This window comes from Syngnathus acus, chromosome 2, assembly GCF_901709675.1.
Source record: "Syngnathus acus chromosome 2, fSynAcu1.2, whole genome shotgun sequence".
In the NCBI taxonomy this organism is placed as follows: domain Eukaryota; kingdom Metazoa; phylum Chordata; class Actinopteri; order Syngnathiformes; family Syngnathidae; genus Syngnathus; species Syngnathus acus.
The window spans coordinates 2441021-2462865 of NC_051088.1; the positions used below are offsets into that span (position 1 = coordinate 2441021).

The 21845-nt window shown below is 42.3% G+C and overlaps 1 protein-coding gene across 5 annotated transcripts in view; it reads left to right on the plus strand.

Annotated features, from left to right (window-relative positions):
* hm13 (histocompatibility (minor) 13) overlaps positions 1 to 21845 on the plus strand; it is a 101665-nt gene that overhangs the window by 42441 nt on the left and 37379 nt on the right. For 2 of the 5 annotated variants that reach the window (XR_005097300.1, XR_005097299.1), the window contains exons 4-12: positions 2927 to 3009; positions 3077 to 3165; positions 3239 to 3324; positions 3423 to 3548; positions 4615 to 4672; positions 9697 to 9817; positions 10419 to 10521; positions 10598 to 10683; positions 21523 to 21588. Coding sequence is in view for 3 of the 5 variants with exons in the window: in XM_037245923.1 (XP_037101818.1) it covers positions 2927 to 3009; positions 3077 to 3165; positions 3239 to 3324; positions 3423 to 3548; positions 4615 to 4672; positions 9697 to 9817; positions 10419 to 10521; positions 10598 to 10683; positions 16796 to 16952 (909 nt within the window). In the remaining 2 variants the exon portion in view is untranslated. Of the gene's footprint in view, positions 1 to 2926; positions 3010 to 3076; positions 3166 to 3238; positions 3325 to 3422; positions 3549 to 4614; positions 4673 to 9696; positions 9818 to 10418; positions 10522 to 10597; positions 10684 to 16795; positions 16968 to 17047; positions 18185 to 21522; positions 21589 to 21845 lie in introns of those variants that run through there. The other 3 variants (XM_037245921.1, XM_037245922.1, XM_037245923.1) reach the window with 2 other exon arrangements.

Sequence of the window (21845 nt, forward strand, 5' to 3'; positions counted from 1 at the left end):
TAACTGTACAAAGTCACGTTCGTCAGTTTATTCCATGTCCATTCATTGACCACTCACATGATAGGACATCTCAAACATCCACAAAATACTCATTCAATGCACCAAAAGGCAATGACTTAGCACATTGCAGGGAGTAGGTGACTTTTATAATCTATTTGAACCACCAAAATCAGAACACGGGGGATGGGGATTCAATGGGACAACAGTTTTTGTTGCCAAGCATGTGGACTAGCTGATATTTTTTAAACCGAATATGTAAGCCTTTGGCAAAATTGGATAAAAGTCATCACAATTATTTTGTTCAATATTGAAATCACGATTTACACAATTGTTTTGGAAATTGGAACAGCATTTATTGAACATGTTTGGAACAGTAGTTATGGAACATGTTTTAAAAAAGCACTCTCCTGTTAACAGTGATGGGAAAGTTCATTTTCTTTACAAACTACCGTATTTTCCGCACCTAAAAACCTCAAATTTTCTCAAAAGCCGACAGTGCGCCTTATAATCAGGTGCCCCTTACATATGGACCAATATTGAGCCACTACAGCAGGCGTGTCCAAAGTCCGGCCCGCGGGCCAAATGTATATATCTTATAAATGGACAAAGTTTTAAAATGGGCCATTCATTGAAGGTGCGCCTTATAATCTGGTGCGCTTTATATATGGACAAAGTTTTAAAATAGGCCATTCATTGAAGGTGCGCCTTATAATCCGGTGCGCCTTATAGTGCGGAAAATACGGTAGTTAGAAGTTCAGTTCACAAATTTTAAAATGAACTTGTTCAGTTCAGAGCTCATAATTGAAATTTTATCAACTAGGTTTATGGTTCCAAAAATGAAGTTAATTGTTTTTTTTGTTCCCCGATAAAAAAAATAAAAGTTGCTTTGAGCTGTTTTCTGGCATTTTCCCATTGTTTTCACCCACTCCATTCACACTAGTATCCAGATGCTAACAACGTACAATCTTAAATCTAAGAGAAAATTGCTTGAATTGTTTCTTATACTTTATACTTGCACAGTAAAATTTCAATTTAAAACATTGTAGTTTCTGCAAGTACTTAGTAAGTAGTTATACGGTGAAAATAGAAGGAATTGTGAATGTTTTCTCTGCAAGTCAAATTGTCGTGTGTGCCCCTAAGTTTTCTTCCAGCACTGCTAAAATCTTCAATTTGAAGCTCTTCTTGAATTATATTAGTCTGGTGCCCTCCTGTAGAGCGACAGCTAATGATGAGCTCTTGAACGCAAGAGTGTCTAGCACAGGGGTGGGCAAACTTTTTGACTCGCGGGCCGAACTGGGTTCTAAATTTGGACCGGAGGGCCGAACCAGGAGCAGATGGACGTAGTGTTTGTGTGAAGTAATATAAGCGACCTGTAAAGGTCATTGCATAAAAGATTTTGGCCTTTAGTAGGTAGTAAAGCATGGATATTCCAAACAAGTTTTTTGAAAACAAATGCATTTATTAACAGCATTAAAAAAACAAAATCACTAAAAACTGCTATCAGTGATTCTCATAAAATACGACACTATTATTATGAATAACAGTCTCCATCACTTCAGTGCCTGCAGGTCAGATTAATGAAAAATGTTTATTTTATGAGATCACATCAAACAGCAAACATTCTGACCAAATATATCATCTTGAAGAATCGGTGAAAGCATACATCCAAATAAAGTAATCAAAACGGCAACACGGTGAGGGGTATCTGAACATCAGAGCAGAGTTTTAACTCACAAACACCTGGTAACAGAGGTGAGGAAACGGGAAACACTTCCTTAAAGTAAGCCTTAAGAACTTTACAGGTTAAGATTAGTCGCAAACAGGTGGTGCATCAATGTCCTTGAGCATCCTGCATTGTTTGAAAATGAGAATGGTCGCTAGTTTCAATCCCTGCTATGTGTACAAATCATATTCAAAATGCATTTTTTTACAACAAACTTGAGAGCCTCCCCTTCATTTTCAGTGGGAACAGTGTTGTTGGTCTCCCTTTTTTGCTAGTGCATCATAGTCTGGAGTAAAATTTGTTGTGGCAATTCTTAGGAGAGATCCGTTTACCTCGATCTGTGACGGGTTGATGTGGCTGAACGTCACGTCGCGTACGTCGAGCCAAATTGGCCACTCTTTTAACATTCGGCACTCAGTTCTTTTCTTCGGGCCACTCATTTTAATGGAAGGATTCCAGGGGAAGGTTTGTGGGTGGCTTTAGCGTAAAACTGTATCTGAAAGCTCAGCGAGCGAATTACAAGAATGCTGTCGTCACAGCCCACGCTCTAAATTCGGGACTGATACAAATAGAGCGCGAGTGCGCCATGTCCGTACTACTGAGTACGTACGTACACGCACTTGTGAGTGTGCACCGAGCTTTCTGACACGGCTTCCGGTAGTAAATGCGCAGGTGAGCGGTTCCCCATCTACTGGGGAAACGCAGTCATTGCAGGCAAAATGACAAAAAAAAAGTTTAATAATACAATTAATTCAGGGTTGGCGGGCCGGATTAAACGGTCCCGTGGGCCGGATGTGGCCCGCGGGCCGTAGTTTGCCCATCCCTGGTCTAGCAGCTGACAGAGATGGTTAGCCACGAGCACCCAAAAGACACAGTAAATGTTCAGCTGGTGAGTGGAGCATGAATTTAGCTGCTAAGAGAACACTTGGCACGAAATTTTGAACACATCAGTGGGTTGAGCCAGAAGACTGTACCGTTTGAGACTGAAATCTGTACAGTTTTCTGTTACGTGTTGAACATAGCAGTGACCTGATGTGTGCATAGCTATTAACTTATATTAAGATAGCACAGTACTTAGCAGCAGTTATATATTAGCTGGTGAACATTGCAATGAATCTCGCTGAACTATAAGTGTGTTCAGCAGCTAAGGGACATGGTTAACATATTTTTGCATCACATTTTGGATTTGTACGGTGTGTGCAGGTGTTTTCTCAAGAGTACATAAACCTGCTACTGTCGGCCTACTTCTTTGTGCTTGGTGTGTTGGCGCTGTCTCACACGACGAGGTAAGTTGCAAGGCCTTGCACATCATACACCACCCTGTTGCATTGACTCTTCTTTTTGGTATCCAAGTCCTCTGCTGTCCAGAATCTTCCCCTCTTCTGTGCCAAACAAGCAGTACCAGCTGCTCTTCACACAGGGTGCTGGTGAGGCCAAAGAAGGTGAGAGAAATCTAGTCCTCTAGTCTTCTGCCCTGGATACGCTGATTGCCAAATTCTGTTGTTTTGTCTCTAGAGATCATTAACTACGAGTTTGACACAAACAACTTGGTGTGTCTGCTTTGCAGCAGCGTGGTTGGCGTCTGGTACGTTCTCAAAAAGGTATTCTACGTCATGGTGGTGGGATAATAGCACACACTTGTGTCCAATCATTTTGTACTTTGGGACGGCCAATCATCAGTGTTGTTTTGGCCTCGTAGCATTGGATCGCTAACAATCTCTTTGGCCTGGCCTTTGCCCTCAACGGAGTGGAACTTCTGCACCTGAACAATGTCAGTACCGGATGCATCCTGTTAGGGGGGCTGTTTGTCTACGATATCTTCTGGGTAAGAGCCTGCCTCACCTAAAATTATGGGTGGGCGATATGGCAAAAATATCACATCACCATTTTTTTTTTTTAAATCACAATCACGAATTTTATCAAAAACATTTTCGGGTGTGTTGTTTTTACGTGCACACCAAACACTGGGTGAGCAGCAGCAGCAGCCAGCAGCAGCCAGCCGCAGCCAGCCGCATCATCCGCGTTTCCTAGCTGCTCCCTCTTTTAAGTATGTGTCCCGCAGACTTTTCAATTTTATATGGCAAAACTCCTCTGACGACCAAAAAAAAGTCAACATCGAGTGGCTGACACTGTGCTAATACTGGTGCTTCGTACAGTTCAACAGCTGAAAAAAAACTAAAAAACTAAGTAAAACATGTCAGGTAAATCCCAAGTTCCTCACAGTTCTCCTGCTCGCCTGCTCCTGTTTACTTCTGTCCTGTTCATACATGGACATGTTGTAGTTCTCGAGATTATCATCTTTTCCTGCATTGTTTTCCAAACTCTCTTTCTGCATTTGGTTCTTTCTTCTCCACAAAGCCCGCCGGTACCAGACGCAGTGCGTCACGTGGTATGTTCGCAAAATTGATTGGGGTAGCGTTTTACTTTATATCCGGCGGAAAGGCGACATGAGCGTTATTGCGTTGCCTCATCAGCGCCATTCTGCACTCGCATGCGCCCACACGCAAGACCTATATTGACTGATTGAATCGCATCGCCAGAAACCCGAGCAACATATTTGGCGTGAACGCAGCATTAGCTTGAAGCTCACGTCTGCCTCTGGCTGCTGTGTGTTTGACTTGCGATTGGTTTGGCTGTTGGTGTATGTAGGGTTTTGGATGCTGTCTCCTCAAGTAAATAAACAGGTTCATAGTGTCCACCGTCCGAATGTAGTCACTGCATATAACTTTGGTTTGCGTCTTGCCAACCCAAATCCATGCTGTGATTTCAGACGATCTGCCAATCTATCGCCTTCATGAGATCATGAGTTAAATTCGATCTAATATTGTCATATCGCCCACCACTACCTAAAATCTAACCTTAATATTCGTAATGACACTCACTCTTCACAGGTATTTGGTACCAATGTCATGGTGACAGTTGCCAAGTCTTTTGAGGCGCCGATTAAACGTGAGTATCGGTTAGGATTGATTACAAGACTTTTATTATCTGATTACATGCATGAAAGAGACTCAAATGTTCCAATTTGTTATATAGCCTACAATGATGCATTGAGATTATTACTTAATAAAACTAGTTGGACCCGTGCAACTGAAATAAGTGAAAGGGTCAATACCAAAGGCGCATCTAGTCTTTTTTTGGAAGGGGTGGTTACTGAAGCACCAATTATTGAGTTGAGCAGGCATTCCAATCCCCGGCAACAGAAGCTAGCTTTTGGCACATGGAATGTCACCTCTTTGGCATGGAAGGAGCCGAAGCTGGTGTGCGAGGCAGAGAAATCCAGACTCGACATAGTCAGACTCACCTCAACACACAGCAGACTCACCTCAACACACAGCCTAGGCTCTGGTACCAGTCCTCTTGAGAGTCTTCTACTCTATTCCACTCTGGAGTTGCCCATGTCGAGAGGGACAGAGCAGGTGTGGGCATACTTATCGACACCCAGATTTGCGCCTTCACTCCGGTGGACGAGAGAGTAGCTTCGCTCCGCTTTCGGGTGGGGGGACAGGTTCTGACTGTTGTTAGCGCCTATGGACCAAACGGCAGTTCAGAGTACCCTCAGAGTACCCACCCTCTTTGTAGTCCCTGGACGGTATGCGGGAGAGTGCTCCTTACGGGGACTTCATCGTTCTGCAGGAAGACTTCAATGCTCACGAAGGTAATGACAGTGATACCTGCAGAGGCATGATTGGGAGGAAACCCCCCCCCCCCCCCTTTCGGCCTGAACCCAAGTAGTGTTCAATTATTGGACTTCTGTGCTCGACATAATAATAATAATAATAAATTATATTTATAACGCACTTTACATTCGGGGGAATCTCAAAGTGCTACATGGCAAGTAAAAACAAGAAAACAAAACAAGGACAAGTATAAAACAACTGGACGACAACCAGGATATGAGAACAAGAATTACGGAAATGCTATAGTAAAGAGGTGAGTTTTAAGTCCGGTTTTGAAAGAGTCAGTGGATTGGGGTGCTCTTAGGTGGTCGGGGAGGGAGTTCCACAGTGTGGGGGCTGCATGGCAGAAGGCCCGGTCGCCCATGGTGCGCAACTTGGTTTTCGGGACGTGGAGAAGGTGTGAATTGGATGAGTGGAGGCTTCGGGTGGCAGGTTTTGGGGCAAGGAGTTCTTTGAGGTATGGGGGAGCATGTCCGAGGATACACTGGTGAGTGAGGAGGCCGATCTTATAATAATCAGTTCGGAATTTGATGGGGAGCCAGTGCAAAGAACGGAGGATGGGTGTGATGTGGTCGCTTTTCCGCACCCTCATCAGGATCCTAGCAGCGCTGTTTTTGATGTACTGAAGCCTCTGGAGGCTCTTGCTAGGGATCCCGATGAGGAGTGCGTTACAATAGTCTAGCCTTGAGGAGATAAGTTGAATGTTGAATGAACCATGTTGAAGCATAAGGGTGTCCCTTACACCCTCGGACGCTGTTCGCTGATTGACTTTGCGGTTGTGTCATTAGATTTGCTGTCGCATGTTTTGGACACTCGGAAGTAAAGAAGGGCAGCGCTGTCAACAAGATCACCATCTGGTGGTGTGTTGGAAAAGAGTATCTGTTGGGACGTTCAATCTCAGTTTCAGGAGGAGCAATGTGGTTTTCGTCCCGGCCGTGGAACAGTGAACCAACTCGACACAGTCAGCAGGGTCCTCGAAGGTGCATGGGAGTTCACCCAACCAGTCTACATGTGTTTTGTGGACTTGAAGAATCTGTTCGACCGTGGCCTTCATTGAGTTCTGTGGGAGGTGCTTTACTCGTATGGGGTACCGAGCCCCCCCTGGGCTGTTCGGTCCCTATACCACCGATGTCAGAGTTTGGTCTGCATTTCTCGGAAGTACGCTACACTCTCAGCAAGGTCCTTGAGGGTGCATGGGTTCACCCAACCAGTCTACATGTGTTTTGTGGACTTGGAGAATTCAGCCGTGTCCCTCGTTGAGTTCTGTCGGAGGTGCTTTACTCGTATGGGGTACCGAGCCCCCCTGGGCTGTTCGGTCCCTATACCACCTATGTCAGAGTTAGGTCTGCATTTCTCTGCAGTACTCTACACTCTCAGCAAGGTCCTTGAGGGTGCATGGGTGTTCACCCAATCAGTCTACATGTCTTTTGTGGACTTGGAGGATTCAACCGTGTCATATGTGAGATTGCTGTTTGTGGACTTCAGTTCTGCATTCAACACCATTGTACCACAACGACTCATCTGCAAACTCGACAAACTGGGACTCAGTACCTACCTCTGCAACTGGCTACTGGACTTCCTCTGTCAGAGGCCTCAAGTAGTACTTGTTGGTGACAATATCTCAAGCAGCATCACGCTGAGCACGGGGGCCCCCCAAGGCTGCGTGCTCAGTCCGCTGCTCTTCACCCTGCTGACGCATGACTGCACTGCAACCTACAGCACCAACCGCATAGTGAAATTTGTTGACTCTCGTGGGTCTCATCACCAAGGGCGACGAGACTCAATACAGGTTGGAGGTCGACCTTCTGACCACGTGGTGCAGGTACAACAACCTCCTGCTGAACGTCAGCAAGACCAAGGAGATTGTTGTTGACTTCCGGAAGGGTCACACCCAACACCTGCCACTGACCATCGACGGTGCTGTGGTGGAGAGAGTGAGCAGCACCAGATTCCTGGGGGTGCACATCACTGACGACCTCTCCTGGACCACCAACACTCCATCACAGGCAAAGAAAGCTCAGCGCCTTCTGTACTTCCTGCGGAAACTCAGGCGAGGAAGTGCTCCACCAGCCATCATGTCCACATTCTACCGAGGCACCATTGAGAGCGTCCTCTCCAGCTGTATCGCTGTGTGGGGTGGTAGCTGCACTGAATACAACAGGAAGGCCCTGCAGCGCATAGTGAACATAGCTGGAAGGATTATTGGTGCTTCACTCCCCTCCCTGAAGGACATTTACACCTCCCATCTCACCCGCAAAGCGACCACGTTTGTGGGTGATGTGAGTCACCCCGCTCACACTTTGTTTGATTTACTGCCCTCTGGGAAGAGGTACAGAAGCCTGTGCTCCCGCACCACCAGACTCACCAACAGCTTCATACTCCAGGCTGTTAGGATCCTGAACTCTCTCCCCCCTCCACCCTCGGCTACATGACGTCCTGGCCTTTTGGGCCACGATGGCTGCCTTGCACTATTATACTGACTGTCTGCTGTATGCACGATTGCACCATTTCCACCGAGTTGCTCTTATTTATTCATTGCTCTTATTTATTCATTGTATATGCCTTCTTATTTTTACTTTTTGTATTGTTTACTTGAATCTGTAATATGTCTTGTCACCGTGGGATAGTAGGAAACAAAATTTTGATTTCATTGTCTGTCTTGGCATGTGAAGAAATTGACAATAAAGCAGACTTTGACTTTACTTGTTGAGTTCTGTGGGAGGTGCTTTGCAAGTATGGGGTACCGAGTCAGACCACAAAACACTTTTCCATTGTGCATCAGTCCATTTTACATGAGCTCGGGCCCAGAGAACCCGGCGGCGTTTCTGGATGTTGTTCATAAACGGCTTTTGCTTTGCATGGTAGAGTTTTAACCCGCACTTACTGATGTAGTGACGAACTCTGTTTACTGACAGTGTTTTTCTGAAGTTTTCCTGAGCCCATTTGGTGATATCCTTTACACACTCATGTCGGTTTTTAAGGCAGTGCCGTCTGAGGGATCGAAGGTCACGGTCATTCAGTCTTGGTTTCTGGCCGTGGCGCTTACGTGCAGTGATTTCACCAGAACCTGAACCTTTTGATGATATTATGGACCGTAGATGTTGAAATCCCTAAATTCCTTGCAATTTTGCTTTGAGAAATGTTGTTTTTAAACTGTTCAACTATTTTCTCACGCACTTGTGGACAAAGTGGTGAACATCGCCCCATCCTTGCTTATGAATGAATGTTTCGGGAGGCTCCTTTTATACCCAATCATGGTACCCACCTGTTCCCAATTAGCCTGATCACATGTGGGATCTTCCAAATAGGTATTTGATGAGCTTTTGTCAGCTTTCTCAGTATTTTTTGCCACCTTTCTTCAGTATTTTCGCCACCTTTCCCAACTTCTACTGGACGTGTTGCAGCCATGAAATTCTAATTAATTATTATTTGGCAAAAACAATTAAGTTTATCAGTTTGAATATTAAATATGTTGTGTTGTAGTGTATTCAATTGAATATTGGTTGAGAAGGATTTTCAAATCGTTGTATTTTGGTTTTATTTACATTTTACACAATTTCCCAACTTCAACCGGATCCAGTTTGTAGATTGGTTTATTTACATTTCAAAAACCAGAAGCCATTCATTTACAAATGTGATTGCACTTTAGTTTACATATTTAAATGTTCAGATATTAAGATGGGACAGTTTTTGCATGATTTGAATGAGGCAAAATAACATGCTTTTTCTCTCGAATATATTGTTATAATAATTTGTTTCAGATGTACTGTAATTTCCTGTATAAAAATTAAATTTGGTGTTCAAAAAGTCTTTACAAACTTGAGTCAAAAATATTTTTCAAACTTGAGTCTTGAAAAAGAGGGGGTCGTCTTATAATCAGGGTCGTCTTATATTCGGGCCAATATGATATTATAACAACTCTTTTATAACAAGGCACAAGTGTACACACTGTAAATTATGAAAAAATATATATATAATAAGGTACAATACTGTAAATATACTTTTAGAACTCTTATTATTATAACAACTACAACAAGTGTACGTACTGCAATTGTGTGGACACTCCCAGTCTTCTGCTGGCGTGTGGGCAACTTACGTGCCAGAATTCCTCAATTTAGAAGGTTTATTTTGAAATTGTGAATTTTTTGGGGGGGGGGGGGGAATCTGTGATGTGCTGAAGCCGCGATAATCAAACCGCGATGTAGCGAGGGATTACTGTAAACGTAGTGCCAAACATGGTAAGTACAGCAATGGCCACGGCGTTCTGATGTGCTCACTCTCTCCCCTTGCCAGTGGTCTTTCCACAAGACTTATTGGAGAAAGGTCTGAATGCCAGCAACTTCGCCATGCTGGGTCTTGGTGACATCGTCATCCCGGGCATCTTCATTGCGCTGCTGCTGCGTTTTGACGTCAGGTAACCCTGCGGATGGGATGCTTGTTGTAACCATTGCTTCTCGTTTCTTGTGATGTCTTTCCTTTTTTTTCCTACTTCTATTGGTTCTTCTCATTTTATTTGTCCTTCAAATTGCTCTTAATGTTCTTGTATTCTTCCATCCTTCTTTCTGCTCGTCATGGTCATTCTTGTACTTGTTAACATACTACATATTGGAATTTTTCTCTCCTACTTGTTCTTGTGCACATCCTTCTGTTTCTACTTTTTGATCATCTAATTGGTATTCTACTTCTGCTTATTGTATGTAATGTTCATCTACTTGCTGTATATGGGTCCTAATACTTGTCTTCCTTTGCTTTCTACTTGCTCGACATCTGCTAATTCTTCTTCTCTTTCTACTTTTTCCTCTTGTTAATCTACTTTTAACTTGTTCATCTTTTCTTCTACTTTTTCTGCATGTGCTTTTCCTCTTCTAATTCTCATTCTTCTACTTATTCTGTTAACTTTTTCAACCTATTTCTTCTCCTACTTCAATTTGTTTTTCATCTATTTGCCCTTGTTTTTATTATTCTACTTATTCATTCTTCTCCACCTTCTTCTACTATGTCTTGTTTGCTTCTAGCCTGAAGAAGAACAGCAGGACATATTTCTGCTCCAGCTTCCTGGCCTACATCTTCGGACTGGGCCTCACCATCTATGTCATGCACACCTTCAAACATGCACAGGTGAGACATTGGTCACAGCGCCATTAAAGCCCCTTCCCTCAGAGAGTAGCTAACCTTGGTTTGTGTGTGTGGTCAGCCCGCTCTGCTCTATCTGGTACCTGCCTGTGTCGGCTTCCCCGTTGTAGTGGCTCTCTTCAAAGGAGAACTTACTGAGATGTTCAGGTGAGTAGCCATGGTAAAAAGAAGAAATCTGAACCACAGCTGCTGTCATGACAAGTCAGTGAACGCAACCAATCATCCTATTAAATGCTTGGACATCATCCTCCTGTCTGTCTGCATGCATTTCCTGTCTTCTTCTCTTCCTCTATCTGCTGATACTCCATGCGTCTTCATCTACCTCTTCTACTGCATCAGGGTTCTTATAGTTTTGGAATCTAAATTGTAGTTAGTTTTTATTTAGTTTTGAGTTTTTTGTTTTGTTTTTTTAATTTAGCAAGTCATCATGAGGACAAGCGGTTCGGATGGATGGATGGAATAGTTTTAGTATTAGTTTTAATTTTTAATTATTGCGTGTGTGCAAGATTTAAAAAAACGATACCATGGTAGGTATTGCTTAATACAAGTTCAGGAAAACCATTACCGTATTTTCCGCACTATTAGGCGCACCTAAAAACTTACATTTTACTAAAAAAAAAACACAGTGCGCCTTATAATGCAGAGCGCCTTATATATGGATCAATTGATGAATTTGTTGATCCATACTGGTTGTACACAGTGCTCTGCCAAAATGTTTCAGTACGTTTTAGTACGACTAGTAAATTACAAGGTCGCATCGCTTCCCAACATTACGGCAACTGTAGTCGGGGGGCGTCACCGAATAGCTGTTGTACCCGCGAGGCTATTTCATTTCAAAATAGGCTGCTCCGTAATGTTTCGAGTAAATTTACGGATTGATATGGAAGGGAAACATAGGTAAGCAGTACCAATGTGTTAGATCGAACTTTAGTCAATTCCGATCATTTTATAGGAGATCGTTTGAGAACGCGATTGTTTACACTTGCTGAGGCTCATGGGAGATTGCGAGCTGAGGCTCATGGGAATTTGCGGATGGCTAATGCTATAACGATAGCTGCTATACGCACCAGGCTATTTCATGTCAAAATAGGCTGCTCTGTTAATGTTTCAAGTAAATCTACGGATCGATATGGAAGGGAAACATAGGTAAGTAGTACCAATGCGTTAGAGCGAACTTTAGTCAGTTCCAATCATTTTATAGGAGATCGTTTGAGAAACGCGATTGTTTACACTTTGCTGAGGCTCATGGGAGATTGCAAGCTGAGGCTCATGGGAATTTGCGGATGGCTAATGCTATAACGATAGCTGCTATACGCACCAGGCTATTTCATGTCAAAATAGGCTGCTCTGTTAATGTTTCGAGTAAATCTACGGATCGATATGGAAGGGAAACATAGGTAAGTAGTACCAATGCGTTAGATCGAACTTTAGTCAGTTCCGATCATTTATAGGAGATCGTTTGAGAAACGCGATTGTTTACAGAGGGCTCGTTGGTTATTGGCTAGTGGATGCATACCGCAACCCTAGTCAACCTCAGTTTGTTGCAGTATAGTTTCTATTTTATGCGCCTTATAATCCGGTGCGCCTTATATATGGACAAAGTTTTAAAATGGGCCGTTCATTGAAGGTGCGCCTTATAATCCGGTGCGCCTAATAGTGCGGAAAATACGGTACTTTAAAACAGTTTGATATTACCAGGTACAGTTTAATAATCCATAGACTAATTACAATAAGTAATACTGATTTGAAAGTAAGTGTGCAGTGTACTATTTTTTTATATGTACTGTATATTCTTTTCCATATATGAACCAAAAAAAATGAAAGCACTTTTTATCTAGTGTTGCCTTTCAGGCTGAGTTAAATAAATGCAGGGAAGCCATTAAACCACACCAAACTCATCTTTTTGGAGCAACGTCATCGTGTTGGCTCTTTTTTTTATTGGCTGCTGCTTGTTGATGTCGCTTCTGTGCGCCACACATTAGGACTACACTCCAACGCGACTGCTTGACCTTCTCTTCTGCAAGTGGTCATGCATTAATTTAGAACTACCGTATTTTCCGCACTATAGGGCGCACTTAAAGGCTTATAATTTTACTCAAAAAAACCACAGTGCGCCTTGTATTGCAGAGCGCCTTATATATGGATCAATTGATGAATTTGTTGATCCATACTGGTTGTACACAGCGCTCTGCCAAAATGTTTCAGTACGACTAGTAAATTACAAGGTCGCATCGCTTTTAGCATTACGGCAACCGTGGTCAGGGGCGTCACCGAAGTAAGCTACTACTGGTCGATCACAAACATTTTTTCTATAGGCTAGAATCCATCCCATCGCTTGATTGACATACAGGTCAGCCTGTCGGGAGGCAATCACAGTGAACCGCACATGTGCAACACCCCCTCACCGCAGCAGGTTTGGCTGCGCATACACAAAAGCTAACAAGCTAATAACGCATTACGCATCAACGCACGCACTCGCTTTTTTCTTTGAACTAAAGAAAGTTTATGACCATCAAAAATGAATGGGGGTTGCTAGACCAAGTAAGAAGCCAAACTGTATCACTTTCATACAGAATGGGAGTTGGACTTTTTTTTACCTCATTGACTGGGTTGACATTCCCTTTAGCACAGCTCCATCTTGTGGATGCATAACGCAACCCTAGTCAACCCCAGTTTGATGCAGTAGCTTCTATTCTATGCGCCTTTTAATGCGGTGCGCCCTGTATATGAAACATTTCTAAAATAAAAAAATTCAATAAAGGTGTGCCTTATTATCCAGTGCGCCTTATAGTACAGAAAATACTGTAAATACATTTAAAATCAACCCCAAAGGCTCGTTTATTAAATTGCCAAGGAAAACTAAAGACATTTTTGCCAGAAGTACCGTATTTTCCGCCCTAAAAGGCGCACCTAAAAACCTAAAATTTTCTCAAAAGCCGACAGTGCGCCTTATAGGCCAGTGCGCCTTATATATGGATCAACTGATGAATTGTTGATCCATACTGGTTGTACACAGTGCTCTGCCAAAATGTTTCAGTACGTTTTAGTACGACTAGTAAATTACAAGGTCGCATCGCTTCCCAACATTACGGCAACTGTAGTCAGGGGGCGTCACCGAATAGCTGTTGTACCCGCGAGGCTATTTCATGTCAAAATAGGCTGCTCTGTTAATGTTTCGAGTAAATCTACGGATCGATATGGAAGGGAAACATAGGTAAGTAGTACCAATGCGTTAGATCGAACTTTAGTCAGTTCCGATCATTTTATAGGAGATCGTTTGAGAAACGCGATTGTTTACACTTTGCTGAGGCTCATGGGAGATTGCGAGCTGAGGCTCGTGAGACTTTGCGGATGGCTAATGCTATTGCAATAGCTGCTATACGTACCAGGCTATTTCATGTCAAAATAGGCTGCTCTGTTAATGTTTCGAGTAAATCTACGGATCGATATGGAAGGGAAACATAGGTAAGTAGTACCAATGCGTTAGATCGAACTTTAGTCAGTTCCGATCATTTTATAGGAGATCGTTTGAGAAACGCGATTGTTTACACTTTGCTGAGGCTCATGGGAGATTGCGAGCTGAGGCTCGTGAGACTTTGCGGATGGCTAATGCTATTGCGATAGCTGCTATACGTACCAGGCTATTTCATGTCAAAATAGGCTGCTCTGTTAATGTTTCGAGTAAATCTACGGATCGATATGGAAGGGAAACATAGGTAAGTAGTACCAATGCGTTAGATCGAACTTTAGTCAGTTCTGATCATTTTATAGGAGATCGTTTGAGAAACGCGATTGTTTACAGAGGGCTCGTTGGTTATTGGCTAGTGGATGCATACCGCAACCCTAGTCAACCTCAGTTTGATGCAGTATAGCTTCTATTTTATGCGCCTTATAATCCGGTGCGCCTTATATATGGACAAAGTTTTAAAATGGGCCGTTCATTGAAGGTGCGCCTTATAACCCGGTGCGCCTTTTAGGGCGGAAAATACGGTAGTTTGTTTTGGTTAGTTCTGTAAACGTAAAACATACTTTGGTAGTTTTCGTTTACTAAAACAACCTTGGTCTATATACATACACTCCTCATTGTACTAAATGGGCTGTACTTGCTGTATGCTTTCTACCTTTGGTACTCAAAGCGCTTCACACTGTTTCAACATTCACCTCCCGATGACATACCATCAGGACCAACTGGGGGTTCAGTGTCTTGCTCAAGGACACATGGTCACAATTGCTAAGTATCAAACCCCCAACTGCCGGGTTGGAATGCAACCACTCCACCATTGAGCTACACTGCCCACTCATGAGTACTTCATCCTCTCTGTGTCTCATCTTTTGCCTTGCTTATCTGCATACACTTGCTGTAGCTTTATTGTCCTCTGTATCTGTATCCACTCTCTCTTCTTCCTCTTCTGTCTGCATCGACTGCTGTCTGAATTCTGCAGTCATCCCTATTCCCCTCCTTGTCTGAATTTACTGCCCATGTGTTCATCTTTCTCCTTTCTGTATTCTGCCACTTTCTGTTTCTTCTACTTTACTGTTTGCACACATGTCCTGTCTTCATCCCCACCTTCCACTCTTTTTCTGCATCTTCATACTATCTTCCTCCTCCTAATCTTTTTATTCTTACTCACCTCTGCATCCACTCCCTCTCGTAATCTTTCTCTTCCTCCTGTCTGCTTTATTGATGGGAGCATTGATCTAAATGTAACTACGTATTGATATCTAGTCAGTATATTAGATCGATACTAGCACAATGAGTTCAATACCATAGTTCAGGGGTGTCCAAACTTTTTGCAAGGAGGGCCAGATTTGATAAAGTGAAGGGGCCCGGGTGCCAATGGTCTTTTCGGACATTTTTTAACGATAAAAAGTTCATGCAAATACACACTGTTATAAAACAGTTTTCTTTTTTTTTTCTGTCATTGTTCAAATGACAAAATAACCAAATATAAACCACTCAGGCGGATGCGAACAACTCTAAAAACACATTCTGCCTTTCATTCATATCTGAAGAGTCAGATAACATTGAACAAATTGTATGAAATACCTTAAATTCACATGAGTTTAAAATTATTTTTGCCTCATGAACATTTTAAACAGGAGTTATAAGTAATGCAAAGTTGTCTGTTATTAAAACTTAACAAGTGAATTTTACAATATCGTTCAGAAAGTAATTGTGTCACGTCTACAGGTTCATAACATCAACAGCACTAACATGGCCACTTCGCAGCTTGCTTTAGTAATATTTACTTTTGACTCAGCCCTGCGTGAAGAATCGCTGTTGTGATGCCAGTTCAGCTTGGAGCTGCTTCATTTTATCAGCGCGGTCACTCCCTGTTAGCTTGTCGTATGTGTTAGCATGTTTAGTCTGGTAGTGTCTCTTTAGGTTGAAATCCTTAAACAAGGCAACCGTCTCTTTACAAATTAGACAAACACATTTGCCTTGATTTTCAGTGAAGTATTATTGTAATTCCCATCTCTTTTGAAAGCGACGGCCCTCAATGTCAACTTTCCTCGTTTTCTTTGGAGTCGGCATGGCAGAAATGAGCAGAGAGGGGTGCGCGGCACGGATGCAGACATTATTAAAGTAGTGATGCTACCTTTTGGTAAAAGGAGGAATTATAGTTTCAAGTTTCATTATTTTTTTATTCAGTTTAACAGTGCAGGCGAGGAATAAATAATACATTATAAGACCAAAGCTGCGGGCTGTATGAAATTTGACCGGGCCGGACTTTGGACGTGCCTGCCATAGTTCAAGTTCCATTTTTACTAGTTTTGTCACAGTTGGCAGCCAGTTTGCCGTAAAAAAAATCCAGAATCCAGAAACATTGCCAATCTGTCGGGAAAAAGTAGAATTTTATATTTATCAATACATTTTCTTAATTATGATGTCATGGCTTTTAATAGTTTAATACTAAAAAGGCAAATATCACCAAAACACTTACAGGTCATGAAATTAATTGAGAATTGGCAATTCAAGAATGCAGCCATCTTAACTATGTAAAGTAACGGTACTGATATTGCCGATACTGTATTTACTCGTTTACTTGGATTGACTGTGTAAATTATGACATTCAAACAAAAAGTACCCGGAAACCTCATCAATCTTTTATATTCGCATGAGTGTGCACAAAACTCCTGTCAGTGTTCTTTAGCATCGTCATCCTTTCAGTGACTTTTTTTCTTTTTCACCACATTTTAATCCGAGTTCTTGGCCCCTTCTTTTTTCTCTCACCTTCTTTCCTCTCGAGGCACTCAGCTATGAGTCATTCGAGGGTGTCCTTCCAGCCTCTCCCAGGCTCACCTCCTTTCCAAGCATCAGCGGCTCCCCCGCCAGCCTCGCTGCCTCCATGAACGCTGTCTCTATGGCGACAGACTCCCCCCACCGGCTTCGCTTAAAGAACGCCGCCATGTAGACAGACTGTCCGTGGTGTTAGCATTTGCCATCAGACGTTTACTGCAACTGATAACGTCTCCTTCCTGTCCGACATCATCATCATCTGTTCTCCAGGTACGAGGAGACCTTTGGGGAGGAGGGCCTAGCTAAAGATGACGCGGCAGAATCACTGAAGAAGGACCAATAACATTCACCGATCACATCTGCCTCGCAAACACTCTCATACTGCCAGCCTCCGCCCACAACTTCTCATCTGGCTGCTTCCTGCCATGCTTCCTATCACTTGTCATTCTGCAACCTTATTGTCTGCAGGGGGGCAAGGACCCAGAAGCCCTCTTTCATCAATACGTTGCAAGGATAATCAGATGAGGGCAGAAACTTGATGGGTGAGGTGACAAAAATCAATAAAATTAATACATACATCAAAAAAAGAATCAATGGACGGATGAATGAATGAGTGGTTGGGTGAATGAATGAATGAATGGAGGATTAATTCAGAATTCAAAAGGCCTTTTTGGGGCATTGATAAAGAAATTTATCACAAGCATTCTTTTACGTATCTTTTGGACAACAAAAATTGTGATGTGCCTTTTCTACCCCTAATTATTTTAATTCTCATGATTACTTAAATCATAAAAAAATGGGGTCCCAACATGTTATTATTAACATTAATTATGTTATTAAGGGGTTAATATAGGTAAAAAGGTTATTTCAAAGGGCTGTTCCAGCATTTTTCGTAAAATAATCATTAATATTTGATAATGTAAACTTCATTATAAATGCCCCCCTTGCCCTCATCTGCGCTCTTGCATCTAAATGGTCACGACATCATGGTTGAATGTCATCATGCATCCTTTTTCTTTTTTAATATTGTTTTCTAGGTTTATTAAGATAAGATAAAAGGGAGTTTTCCAAAGGTATATGGGTATTTCACAATAAAACCTTATTTCACAGAAGTCTTTTTGATGTTGCGGTTGTGCTTTGTTTTCCAATTGGATAAGAGTATTTAGGGAAGTGTTTATTGTGTGTGTTTATTTGGAAGGGTACATTTGCTCTCATAATCCTCAAATTTTAAATGGTTTATTCTTCGTTGTTAATGCTCCCTTTGCTCAATTTTCTTTTCCAACTTGATGTTAAGGAGAGAGAAAAAACAAATGGATGAATAATTGCTCTTCTCCAGCTCACTTTGGTTGAGGACTGCATGTTAATGTTTTTGGTGTGCATAAAAAAATAGAACTTTGACTCAGACAACTCAAGTATTTGTGTCGCCGTATCGTCTGATGTTCACAATCTTTCTATAAAATGTATTAACACATGAGAATTTCTAACGAAAACCACCACACCAGGGCTCTGCTTTGTCCCTAAATTGTGGCATTTTGCCACTAAAATGTGCAACTAAAATTTACTCAGGCTAGTGCACTCAGTCAATTTGCTTTTTCAAAATGTTTTTTTTTTTTATATTTACGAATCTTTGATATTGTTGCTGACAAACGTTTGCCCCACACTATATAGTGAACATAGGATGAATATTTAGCTTGGAATGCAATTTGCAATGTGTGGTCTAAAATCTGCTTGAGCCCCTAAATTTAAGTTTAAAGGAACAATAAGGCCACTATGGTCCATTTTTCAGTTACTATCTCAATTTATGTATCTTTTGATCGGGAAAATGAAAAACTTTGCATTTTCTATTTTCTCAGTTTATTTTAGAGAAATAATTACCTTGAAAAGCCAATATGGCCATGTCCCCTCCCCTCCATATCTTTGTGGGTGTCACTTGAGGATCAGTTTCTCAATTGGAAATCATTGTACACAGTCACAAGGCTGCCTAAAACCCTACTAGTTTACAACCCTTCTTTGACAACCTCGCAGTGGCGGATGCTGGTCTTTGAAGGAGGGGAAGCTAAATATCGGCCTACGTCATGAAATGTGTCTGTTTATTTATACGTAAATTCTACCCTTCGTTCTTTCGATTGCTGATTCGCACATTGCGCTGTCAATCATAAAGGGATTCAGCCTCAGACAGATCAGAGGCGTAGCCAGGAATTTTTCCAGTAGGGGCGCACGCCCACAGGAAAAAAAATCGAACATCACCCACGCCGTTCGCTGATCGCTAAAACAACGTCCGGGAGGCAAACGGTGAATGGATAACATCGCGCACATAGAATAGCGTAAGCACATTCGCGCAAGACCGAAAGAAAAAAACGGCATGAAAATGAAGAATCGAAAAAGCTCGATTTTATTTTATTTTTTTTCCAACCGGGGCGCAGGGAGTCCTAACCGGGGCGCCGCCCCGGCTCGCCCCGGCTTGGCTACGCCTCTGAGACAGATCATCCAATCATCATTCAGAAGCTGACCATCCGCAGCCAGTCCACTGCCCCGTACACCCCCAGAGACGCTGGGCGTCCAATGGGTGGGATAAAGCCCGTATACTCGTCTCGTTTCGCTGCACTCTTTGCTTCCCTATTGAACTTGGTAGACGCCCAGTGTTTAAAGACTTAGACTTAGACTTAGACAGAACTTTATTGTCATTTTGTCAACACTAGGTGGGTACAAAACGAAATTTCGTTGCATACGGCTTTCAGCAATGTATTTCGGCTGGTTAAAAAAAGTGACATTCTATATAAAAATATGAAATAAGATAATTATAAAGTACAAAGTGCAGCAGTGATAAAGTATGTGAACAGTGCAGGAGACAAAAGCAGTATTTACAAGTGTGCAGAGGAATGCTACGTTTGAATGTTCAACAGTCTGACGACAGCAGGGAAAAAACTATTGCAGAACCTGGTGGACCTGCAGCGGATGCTGCGAAACCTCTTCCCAGAGGGCAGCAGGGAGAACAGTCCATGGTGGGGGTGTGATGGGTCACTGATAATATTTCGGGCTCGGGACACGCAGCGCTGGGATGACAAGTCCTGAATGGAGGGAAGAGGAGCCCCGATGATCCTCTCTGCTGTCCTCACCACTGCACTGTGAAGCTGCGGGAATGAGTAGAGGAAAGCCGCGTTGTTACCAGTGATAAGCTGATTCTGAACAAATGTTGAGAGCGTTGTAGCGCATATTTAGTCAATGACGTACACACAACACTGCAGGGGTGTCCAAACTTTTTGCAAGGAGGGCCAGATTTGATAAAAGTGAAGGGGCCCGGGGGCCAATAGTTTTTTTTGGACATTTTTTAATGCAAATACACACTGTTATAAAACAAATGTCATTGTCCCAATTGTCTTTATTTTTTTTTAAATGACAAAATAACCAAATATAAGGCACTTAGGCAGATGTGAACAACTCTAAAAACACAAATTCTGCCTTTCATTCATATCTGAAGAGTCAGATAACTTTGAACAAACAGTATGAAATACCTTATACTTCATGAGTTTAAAATTATTTTGCCTCATTAACATTTTAAACAGGAGTTATAAGTAATGCAAAGTTGTCTGTTATTATTAAAACTTAAAACAAGTGAATTTTGCTCGTCATTTACAATATCTTTCAGAAAGTAATAGTTTGTGTCACGTCTACAGGTTCACAACATCAACAGTATTAACATGGCCACTTCGTAATATTTAATATTAAGTAATGTTTACTTTTGATTTACTTTTAACTCACAGCCCCGCGTGAAGAATCGCTGTTGTGATGCCAGTTAAGCTTGGAGCTGCTTCACTTTATCAGCGCAGTCACTGTTAGCTTGTCGTATGTGTTAGCATGTTTAGTCTGATAGTGTCTCTTTAGGTTGAAATCCTTAAACAAGGCAACCGTCCGTCTCTTTACAAATTAGACAAACACAATTGCCTTGATTTTCAGTGAAGAAGTATTGTATTCCATTTCTCTTGAAAGCGACGGCCCTCAATGTCAACTTTCCTCATTTTCTATGCAGTCGCCACGCCCGGACTGAACATAGGGAGAACCAGGAGTATTCCCGAAGCGCCGGCCTAGTATTGGCCTGCGTCTGTTTTTTTTTATTTTTATTATTATTATTATTATTATTATTGTTATGTTAAGTCTGCCTGTGCAGCGGCGCGCCTATCAGAGAGACAGGCCAGGCCACTTAGGCCACTCAGGCCTGGAGCATGTGAGGAGGGAAAGACGATGGGTTTATATCAATTAATACCCGCCCCCACAGTCCGTATCAACCACACAGACCGCGTGTGGAGGAAGGGGTGTGTTACTATGTCAGGTGCCGTCTGCTGTAGCTAGCTAGCGAGCGGTGCAAGTGAGGATAATGAACTTCGAACGTGGTAAAAAGAAGAAGAAAGGCGGTGCAGAGAGGGAGAGGAACAAAAAAAGAAAGGCGCTGGAGGAGGACGCGGCCAAATGCAGAAAAGTTACAGATTTATTCAGCCTTCCCCACGGTGCCATTAGAAACTGTGTGTGCCCGCGTGTGTATGCATGCCAGTTTGCATGTGTTGTGTGCATATGTGCCACTGCCATGTAATAAGGCTGTCCTTCTGTTGATTTATTGTTAGATTTAGTTCTAGTTGATTTTGTAAGTTGAGTCATTTGTTATTCTTTCTTACATGCGCATTCCTCTAGACTTTGTAACTGGCCCTGGCTAAATTAATATTAAAATATATGTCTATGTTTCCTATGCAAAGGTGGCAATATTGCCAGTTTTGGTGCTTCAGACAGTAGGCCCAGTACTAGCTGACAGCAGCTGACAGGTAAAGAACAGTCATCTATCACTGCATGGGATTGAATAGGCAATGACTATGCATGAAACATTTGGAAAAAAAGCATATATTTGACCATATCATCCTTTTGATATTGATTAAATGTGTTATTGTTGATAATATAATTATTATGCTGGTTGTTCTGACACTCCCAGCAGATGCAGAGTATATTAGCAAGACAAGTCCAGGGAGCAGTGCAAGGGAAAGGCCAACTCAGGACACAGGCAGTCAGACTCAGAGAGACCTTT